This window comes from Littorina saxatilis, linkage group LG1 (genome assembly GCF_037325665.1).
Source record: "Littorina saxatilis isolate snail1 linkage group LG1, US_GU_Lsax_2.0, whole genome shotgun sequence".
NCBI lineage: Eukaryota > Metazoa > Mollusca > Gastropoda > Littorinimorpha > Littorinidae > Littorina > Littorina saxatilis.
The window spans coordinates 6,209,094-6,219,870 of NC_090245.1; the positions used below are offsets into that span (position 1 = coordinate 6,209,094).

General features: G+C 44.4%; 1 protein-coding gene across 1 annotated transcript in view; it reads right to left on the reverse strand.

Annotated features, from left to right (window-relative positions):
• Window positions 1-10,338, reverse strand: part of LOC138948039 (metabotropic glutamate receptor 6-like) — a 20,646-nt gene extending 10,308 nt beyond the window's left edge. Inside the window, exons 1-3 of the mRNA XM_070319886.1 lie at window positions 9,577-10,338; window positions 8,055-8,788; window positions 325-1,986 (exon numbers count right to left, since the gene is read on the reverse strand). Coding sequence (XP_070175987.1) covers window positions 325-1,986; window positions 8,055-8,788; window positions 9,577-9,784 — 2,604 coding nt within the window. The 5' untranslated portion in view covers window positions 9,785-10,338. The remainder of the gene's footprint in view (window positions 1-324; window positions 1,987-8,054; window positions 8,789-9,576) is intronic.
• Window positions 10,339-10,777: the final 439 nt, after the last annotated feature.

The following is a 10,777-nucleotide window of genomic DNA, read 5'->3' on the forward strand; positions in this document are numbered from 1 at the left end:
CACACAACCCCTTCCTCCTTCAAACTTGAAGGGACAGAACGTAGCGCAAGATTCCAGCTCAAACTGCAGTTGTCCAGTGGTAGGCTCCGCTAATGACCACTCCAGAACCAAAGAAGAACATGGATGCGTACATGTAGGATTGCACATCATGGCAAGATGAGGCTTGTACCCTCCGTCTTTGCCTCTTTGACAGGAGAGGGTTGGAGGCAGGGTATGCTTGGGGTTAGGGATACGCTAGGGGAGGGGGGTCCTGGCGGACGGGGAGGAGGGGAGGGGGTGGGGGTTGAGGGAGTGGGCTGCCTAAGAACAGCAAAACTTCCATACCTGAACAGAGATGAGCGCTGTCGTGATACAAAGCTGCGAGGCAGAAGAGGTACACGCGGGCAGGGCTGCGGACTGTCGGCCGGCACGGAAGATCCGGAAAATGCGATGCGTCTTCACCAGCAAGGGCGCGTACACCAAGGTGAAGGTCAGACCGAACCCCACGTGCGTGACGTAGCAGGTCGCGTGAGTGGGCGTGGCCAGGAGTGGGAAGACGAGGAGGTAGGAGGCAGAGAGACCGCCAAGCATGACGGCGCTTAGCTCACGACTGGATGACCGAATCACGCGCTGACCCCTGTACAGACAGAAGGTGAAGGCCGTCACCACGGTCAACATCAGCCCCAGCACCGCAGCGGTCTGCAAGGCCAAGGCCGCCACGGGGTGGGTGGGGGTAGGGGGCACCACGATGTCATGGCAACGCCGCCGGTGGCTCTGGTCGGGCCAGTGGAAGAGCGGACAAGGGACGCAACCCGAGGCGTTGGCGGTGGTGACCTCGTTCTCCTTGCAGGACACGCAGGACCAGCAGCACGTCTGGCGCGTGAAGGCGTAGATGTGACCCACCCCGCACGGCTCCGCGCACGTCGACCTCGGCACGTGCTCCCCGCTCGGGTCGTCCTCGTCGGGGGGGAAGCTGGCGTTGTGCATGGTGAGGGTCGCGTCGCGGTGCTCCCAAGTCCCCACGATGTAGTAACTCGCCGCTCCCCCTTCCCCCTCCTTCTTTATCTTCTGACTCTCCTCTCTTCCACCTACGGCTGCTTTCTTACACTGCAGCACATCGATAGCCCCCACCACGTCCCCGTTCACGTCAAACTCAAAGTTGCCGCTGGTGCCCTGGAACTGCACGTGCTTGAGGTAAGGGTGGAGCGGGTGCTGCCTCACGCACTCACGCGCCTCCACGCCTCGCGCGCCCGGACAGCGCTCGCGGAGCAGGGTGTTCACGGCGTGAGCGTACACGTACACGGCGTCCACGACGAAGGCGGCCAGGCCGAAGAGAGGCACCTGGTGGGTGTCCAGAGAGCGGTCCGCGTCGTCCGGTCCAGCGGTGGCCTTCAGGCGCAGCAGGTCGGCGGGCATCTGCCAGTCCTCCAGGCTGTGGTGAGAGAGGGCGTGGCTCCGCTGTCGGATCCTGTCTGTCATGTGTCGCATGAAGCCGGTGGGCGTGGCGGCGTGCGCCTTGACGGCCATGGAGCCCAGGTTGACGTCACACAGGTGGGGGTTGTGCTGGAAGACGGTGAAGAGCGAGTCGCTGCCCACCCACACAAGCTTCCCCCGCGCCCCGTTCCGCTCCACCGCCTCCAGCAGCGGCTGCACGTGCTTGACGTCAGCGTACAGCAGCACCACGCGCGCCTGCTCGTGACGTCGCAAGGAGCGGATGATAACGTCATAACCCTCTGACGTCATGGTGGCGGAGAGTGTCAGGGTTTGGGCCACACAGACGTCGAGAGCGGCGAGCGTCTCCGCCAGCCTACCCTGACTGCCTCGACCGTATGGATCCTGTGAGTAGACCATCGACACGTAGGTCCAGTTAAAGTGACGTAGCAGCTGACCCATGGCCTTGACCTGGTCGCGGTCAGGGGGCAAAGTTCGCAGGAAGAACGGGAAGCGTTGCTTGTCGCTCAAGACGTCACTGGTAGCGGAAGGGCTGATGAGTGGAAGCTGGAACAACTGCAAAAACAAAAGCATGGATGTGACTGACATTTTCACATTGGTTGAATCGATCTTATATATTGGTACAATACAGTATAAACATGTTCAGAATCGGACATAAGCCATAAGCTTATAGTGGGGAACCTGTGGTACAGTCAAATGATGATCGGTTTGGGAGAGACTTTTACACAGATGTTAACTCACTGATGGACTGATTGATTCATTCTATCATTCATTCATTCATTCATTGGTTGATCGATTAGGTGAGTGAGTTAATAATTGGATGAGTGAGCATACATTCGGTTTGCATCACATCCGCTTGAATTGTTCGCTTGTTCAGACATTTACACAAAATGTGCATCAGCACGAGTGAACTATTATTATTCCTTGTCGTTCGTCCTTGCCGACAGAAAGCACGCATAAAGTACAGTTTCATGTCAGCATGTCATTTGAGCCTTTGGATTCTGGTGATATCGACAGTGAACACAAAATCAAAAAGAATTCTTAATAATCGTTTCGCCCTCTAAACAGATTAAATAACACGCATTTACGTTTGTGCCAAAAACGCCAAGCCTATTCACGTTGTTGTCAACTGGTTTAGCTACATCACTGTCTGTAAGCGTGCGTGCGTGAATGCGTCTGTCTGTCTGTCTTTCGGTCTGTCTGTCTGTCTGCCTGCACGTCTGGTTAAACAGTTTTATCGTCTTGTTAAAGTTACATAACAGATAGACTGCCACATTCTATTCAAAACGAAAACAAGCGGCTTTAGGAAAATCGGTCTCATGAATGGGAAAGACAAATAGATGCACGGTAAGACGCATATTGCCTTGACCCGCGAGTAACACCAACATTCAGGTAACCACTAATTATCCGACATACCAGGACATAATTAAAATCCCCCAGTTTAGAAACTACGATTTTGATGTCAACAACGATTGTCAACCTTACACATTAACAGCAGTTTGAACCCGCATTAATTTGAACTTTCATCCAGTTTCTGCCACAGAGCGAAAATATAACGTCACGAGCCTTTTGTTCCCAGGCTCATGTTCAAAAGTGGCTCAATTCTGTAACCGTAATTTACCTTGACGCTAGATACAATACAACGCTGGTCGGTGAATGGATCTGATTATTGATTTGGCTATCACCTAGATTTTGTAAGAGGTAGAGGGGGAGTCATATTGTTGCCAGGGAAGCAGGATCTGTTGCCAAAGAGGTTCTTTGCAAAAAGCTTTCAACAAAAGGCCACTCCGTGGTGAAGTGCAATGCTTTGTTCTTTTTCACTTTGCTTTTATTTGCCGTTTCGTATCTCCCGTCTCCGACCGACTCCCTAAAGCAACGACATCTGAGACAATGACACTTAGCTTCTATTCTCTGAAAACCTGACGTGTACAAATAACTTTGAGTATTTTTTGCTGATTGCTCTATGAGCACTTAATGCGCGCAAGCACACACACACACACACACACACACACACACACACCAACATAGACACACACACACACCAACACTCACACACACACACACACACCAACACACACAAACACACACACACACCAACACACAAACACACACACACACACACAAACACACACAAACACACACACACCAACACACACAAACACACACACACACACCAACACACAAACAAACAAACAAAGGCAAACAAACAAACACACACAAACACACACACACAACTACACACACACACACCAACACACACACACACACAAACACACACACAAACACACACACAAACACACACAAACACACACACACCAACACACACACACACACAAACACACACACAAGAGCGTAAAAGCAATTTACCCATAAAGCGTGCAGGTAAACAGTCAGTCAATGCTGATGGGTCACCAACAGGATGTCAGAAAAACAAGGCTTTTCTGCGCAGTTTCCCCTAGTGCGGTCGCAGCTTTAATAAAGTTTATATTACGATTGTCATAATTAACCAGGCTACTGTTATTTTACAACCTCGAGTACTTGACACACATTCTATCATTTTTTTCTGACGCGAAATAGTGATACTTTAAAGGACGAGCCAAACTTTGGCTTTATAGATAAAGAATGTGGAAGAGACAAAATGTTGCTATATTGACAAAGATTGTCAAAAAGATTGTGTTGAGTTGTTGTACAGAGTATTAATAAAATATTGGCCCACAGTAGCCTGCAGCAATAACAACGTGATTTTTCGCTTCAAAAAGAGAATAGAGACAACAAAACACCAAGCAGCAAAAAACTTCGTCCAGCCTATCTCTTAAAAAAAAATTAAATAAAAATAACAGCACATTTTTACATTTAGTCAAGTTATGACTAAATGTTTTAACATCGAGGGGGGAATCGAGACGAGGGTCGTGGTGTATGTGCGTGTGTCTGTGTGTGTGTGTGTGTGTAGAGCGATTCAGACTAAACTACTGGACCGATCTTTATGAAATTTGACATGAGAGTTCCTGGGAATGAAATCCCCGAACGTTTTTTTCATTTTTTTGATAAATGTCTTTGATGACGTCATATCCGTCTTTTCATGAAAGTTGAGGCGGCACTGTCACGCCCTCATTTTTCAATCAAATTGGTTGAAATTTTGGGCAAGTAATCTTCGACGAAGCCCGGACTTCGGTATTGCATTTCAGCTTGGTGGCTTAAAAATTAATTAATGACTTTGGTCATTAAAAATCTGAAAATTGTAAAAAAAAATAAAAATTTATAAAACGATCCAAATTTACGTTTATCTTATTCTCCATCATTTGCTGATTCCAAAAACATATAAATATGTTATATTCGGATTAAAAACAAGCTCTGAAAATTAAATATATAAAAATTATTATCAAAATTGTTTTTTCGAAATCAATTTAAAAACACTTTCATCTTATTCCTTGTCGGTTCCTGATTCCAAAAACATATAGATATGATATGTTTGGATTAAAAACACGCTCAGAAAGTTCAAACGAAGAGAGGTACAGAAAAGCGTGCTATCCTTCTCAGCGCAACGAATACCCCGCTCTTCTTGTCAATTCCACGGGCACTGCCTTTGCCACGGGCGGTGGAGTGACGATGCTACGAGTATACGGTCTTGCTGCGTTGCGTTGCGTTCAGTTTCATTCTGTGAGTACGACAGCTACTTGACTAAATATTGTATTTTCGCCTTACGCGACTTGTTTATTGGAGCTTCTGACCAAGGAAGCGGAAATGACTGCTAAGCTGTCGCATTTTCAGCCCATGTGAAAGAAATCGCGCAGCCAAACCAAATCGATAACGGTTTTTTGACGGGCGTGTTGCTGTGAAAAGGAGAAAAACATTATTGATTTCCAAACTACGAGTGCTCATTCTTGCGCTTAACGGGCACTCGTAACAACGGTCCTTAACTCTAAGTCGCTCAGACTTTTAGTCAGGGTTTTATGTGCAGATGATCACTCTCCTGCTATTGTAAGCCCCCCCTCCCCCCCCCCCCCAAAAAAAAGTCTGTTTACGGTATCCCGACCGACCCTATTTTTTCGCGCGACCCTAGACTTTTTTTTTGCATTTGGGGAAAAAAAAGAATAAGTCTTTGTTTTTTGGCAAAATAACTTAAAAATATGGTTTTTTGGAGAGAAAAAAAACCCGAGAAAAAAACCGACCTACCGACCCTATTTTTTACATTTAGTCAAGTTTTGACTAAATGTTTTAACATAGAGGGGGAATCGAGACGAAGGTCGTGGTGTATGTGTGTGTGTGTGTGTGTGTGTGTATGTGTGTGTGTGTGTGTGTGTGTGTGTGTGTGTGTGTGTCTGTGCGTGTGTGTGTGTAGAGCGATTCAGAGTAAACTACTGGACCGATCTTTATGAAATTTTACATGAGAGTTCCTGGGTATGAAATCCCCAGACTTTTTTTCATTTTTTCGATAAATGTCTTTTATGACGTCAAATCCGGCTTTTTGTAAAAGTTGAGGCGGCACTGGCACACCTTCATTTTTTGATCAAATTGATTGAAATTTTGGCCAAGTAATCTTCGACGAAGGCCGGACTTCGGTATTGCATTTCAGCTTGGTGGCATAACTCTTACCAGTTCGGGGGTTTTAGGGCATATTTTACAGTGCTGTTGGTGCCTACTTGCCGAGTGGCTATCTGGGGTCATATTCTAAATGAAATAGAGAAAGTTATATATCAAATGAAAGGAAAATGAATAAGCTTTTCATATTTGCAAAGAGAATTGTGCTATCTTTAAAGGTAAAAATTTTATGGGGGTGACAACATGATTTTTGTTGAAATTTGTACGCCCATTTTTTGGAACACGTGACAAACACAAAGAAGAAATTTTTTTTGTGTTCTGTTTATTTTAGATATGCTGCTAACTAGTCTGTTTGGGCATTCATTTTACATAACATAGCAAAGTTTTATAGAGTTTTGCTGATAAACAAAAAAGTTATTGTCACCTGAATACCCCCACCCAAATTTCAAAGTTGGACGTTTCATGCCTAAGGCCCCCCCCCCAAAAAAAATATTCTGTTTACGGTATCCTGACTGACCCTATTTTTTCGCGCGACCCTAGACTTTTGTTTGGCATTTGGTAAAAATAAAAAAATAAAAAATGAAAAAATGAAAAATGAAAAAAAAAATTGAAAAAAAATTGGAAAAAAAATTGAAAACAAATTTAATTTGAAAAAAAAAGAAAAAAAAAGGGGGCTTTGTTTTTTGGCAAAATAACTTAAAAATATGTTTTGGGAAAAAAATATAAAAAAAAAGTCCCGACCTACCGACCCTATTTTTTTTGGCCTATGTTACCGTTAACAGATTTTTATTTTTTTATTTCCTAATAATGCATTTCTATAACTAACTTATAACAAAAACCCAGCTTGTTTCAGTCATAAAGTGTGTCTTAAATATGAGTTTATCCACTGTCCGACCCATCCAATGTAAAAAAAAAAATAAAAAAAAAAATTATAATTAGATAATTGGTCAGTGGAAAACTACAGGGGGGGCATCGTAAGCTTGCTTACGATGGGCAAGGGAGCGAACTGGTAAGAGTTAAAAATTAATTGATGACTTTCAAGGGCGGATCAATTCACTTTGGAGGGGGGGGGGGGGGTTACAAAATGACTGCGAAGATACAAGTTGACGGCGCCGAAGGTGCCTAAGCCTCTAGGGGGGTCTGGGGGCATGCCCCCCGGAAATTTTTTTTATCCAAAGAAGCAAAATAGAGCTATCTGGTGCATCCTGAGCCAATAAATTACCTCTGAAACCTCTTACCAAAATGCCATTCAGGAAGTTCTTTTGTTTTTTGTTGATGTATGTTTGAACTTTTTTGGGGGGTGGGGGGGGGGGGTTACGTAACCCGTGTAACCCCCCCCCCCCCCAGATCCGCCCTTGACTTTGGTCATTAAAAATCTGAAAATTGTAATTAAAATTATTTTTATATAAAACGATCCAAAATTACTTTTATTTTATTCTTCATCATGTTCTGATTCCAAAAACATATACATATGTTATATTTGGATTAAAAACAAGCTCTGAAAATTAAAAATATAAAAATTATGATTAAAATTAAATTTCCGAAATCGTTTTAAAAACAATTTCATCTTATTCCTTGTCGGTTCCTGATTCCAAAAACATATAGATATGATATGTTTGGATTAAAAACACGCTCAGAAAGTTAAAACGAAGAGAGGTACAGTAAAAGCGTGCTATGCAGCACAGCGCAACCGCTACCTCGCTGAACAGGCTCGTCACTTTCACTGCCTTTTGCACAAGCGGCGGACTACGGTCATTGTGAAAAAATGCAGCGCGTTCAGTTTCATTCTGTGAGTTCCACAGCTTGACTAAATGTAGTAATTTCGCCTTACGCGACTTGTTATATTGTCTTCTGTTCCTGTTGACCCTATCTTAGGGCGAGGGCTGGATGTAAAAAAGCATATATTCTTGCTTATCTATTACCCTCGATAATAAAGATCTCTCTCTCTCTCAACACATAACCAATGTAATCATCGTGGTTATCATCATTTTCACTATGATCATCGTCTACCACCATCATCATCATCATCATCATCATCATCATCATCATCACAATCAACACCACCATCAACTTCCAGTCCTCACCTGCAGCACTTTGGCAACCTCTATGGTATGCTGACTGGTAAAGGAACCGATCACACCCGCCACTTCAAAAAATCGCGGCGCTCCCCTCGGGTGTCTGGTCTCGTTGACGACTGATGTGACGTCAGGCTGCACGGCCGTAGTGACGCTGATTCCTGTGACGTCATTTGGGAAAGGCGTGGTGTTGCTGCTTTTGGTAATGCTAGAGCTGGGATATGGCGACGCTTGGTGTGACACGTCAGTTTTGATCAGCATAGCTACGTCACTGGGTATGACGTCAGCCTGTATGGGCGCGGTGTTTGGCAATATTGCTGAAAATGTTGTGTTTTGTGTATCTGGTTTTGACGAGGACAGAGGAAAAGCTGCCGACCTCTTCACTGTCGTCTTCGGGAACAAATGTGAAGAACCTTCACTCAATAAAGACTGTTTTGGAAGTTCCACGGGAGGGGGCTCGCTATCATTTGTAAAATGGGCGTGGTCAATAGAATGGGCGTTCCCTAACGAATGTGAGTGGTACGCAGTCTGTCCCTGGAGTGTTGTGTGGGCGTGGCTTACTGAGTGGGCGTGGTCTGTGCCCTTGATTGGCATGAACTGGATGGCTCTCATCAGCGACAGTGACGCCGAGAAGCAGTCATCGAGGACGTAGACTCCCAGCGTGACGTCAGGAATCACGTGATCTTTGTTGACCTGTCGCACTGCGTACAGGATCGCCTCCAAGTATTCTATAGCGCTCAGTCCTGCAGTGCAAGAAAGGTCAAAGGTTATTCATATATTGTTTGCGATGGGGATAATAAATGTGTTCGCAGGCACTTGGTAAGTTGTAAGCTACAAAATCGTCATGGCTGTCATCTTACTCTTCTTTTTATTAAGCGTTCATTGGCTGCAACTCCCACGTACAGTGTGTACGTGTATGATCGTTTTACCCCGTCATTTAGGCAGTCATTCTCCGTTTTCGGGGGTGGGAGTGGGGGGGGGGGGGTGTTATCTTTGTCATCAACGTCGCTGTCTTCTTCTTTTGCATCTTCTTCTTCTTTGCTCGTTTAGTAAAGATATTAGTAATAATTATTATAGTGCAATTATATAGCGTTCCCTTAATAGCCTAGCTAGAAACACTTGACAATGAGAAACGAGATAAATATTTGAATAGGTAAATAGGACTTTAAGGAATCACATTTTCTATCTCAAAATACTGTCAGTTTATTGGCGACATCATTTCTTGGTTGCAGAAAAGTGTCCTTCAGCAGAATGTCAAAAACACAAAAGAATTGTGCATTTTGAATCACGAATAAAATACCACCTGAATGACACTGTTTTGCACTACTGAAAATTGAAGGCCAAGAAGCTTCTTGTTATCATTATTCTTCTTCAGCGTTCGACGGTTGTGACACCAAAGCAAGAAGCAAAACAAGTTTTCTGGATCAATGCCTACGAGAAACTTTTCCTTCTTTATAAAAGCATGCACATGGACATTTAAAGTTTTCTTGCCTTATCTTCTCTCATCTCTCAGTCTCTCTCTCTAACTTACCCATAGTGGTGGTTTCCGTACAACGCCCTCCCTCACTGGTGTGCACGCTGACAATAGCTCCCAGGTTCACATCTCTCTCTCGCAGTGACTCGTACAGGGGGTCGGAAATGTCCGGGGGGAACCCTAGAGCAGGGGGCAGCCACCACATCGACACCGTTACCACCAGGGTCGTCGTCACCGAGACTCGAAAAAATGTCCCGGCTGACATTGCGTGATGAGTCTTGGCACGCTTTCACACCAACGTCGTAAAGGGCAATCACAATTGAGTGCGCGTTAGAATTAGAACTTGTTGCGCTCGCGTGAGATGCAGAGAAGCAGTCCTTGTTGAAATATGAAAGAAAGCTTTCAAACTGTCTTTGTGTCAATGGCGTATTCAATGGAGTTTCCTCCTTGAGTCATCATAAATGTATTACGTGGAGAGAAAGGATTATTTTGTAACTCTCACGTCATCAGGAGGCAGGCACCCTTTCCAATCTCTTTGAATGAAGAGTGTTCTTGAAATCATTGTGATGCTTTTGTTCAACATTCTTTGGAATGAAAAGTGGGTTTGAACAAAGCATAATGATGCTTGGGGATTTTTGTTTTGTTTTCCTCGTTCCCTTCTCCTGCGATTTTCACAGCACTAACCTCCTTTCTTAATCTTCCGTGTTTCCTGTTTTGCACGTGCGTGCTTATTCCACTTCCCTCTGACAGCGGTCAGGGAATTGAAGATCGATAAGCCTTCTGTTCCAGCGCTGAGGAGATGCTTTTCTTCTAATGATCTGAAATCAAACAAAGAGCAAACATGTTCAGTCTATGCAGAGATGTACAGTGTACGTCTCTGGTCTATGTACTCAATCAGAGTGGAGCTGTGGGAAGCATAAGGCCAAAAAAAAAAATAGGTCTGTTTACGGTAACCCGACCGACCCTATTTTTTTCGCGCGACCCTAGACTTTTTTTTGGCATTTGGGGGGAGAAAAAAAAAAATCTTTGTTTTTTTGGCAAAATAACGTAAAAATATGGTTTTTTGGAAAAAACAACAAAAAAAACAACAAAAAAATCCCGACCTACCGACCCTATTTTTTAGGCCTATGTTACCGTAAACAGACCTATTTTTTTTTTTGGCCTAAGCATACCTCAAAACTTGTTACAACTTTTTACATTTGTTTAAACATGTATCTCAAAATCCATTACCTCAAAACTTGTTACAGCTTTTTATTTT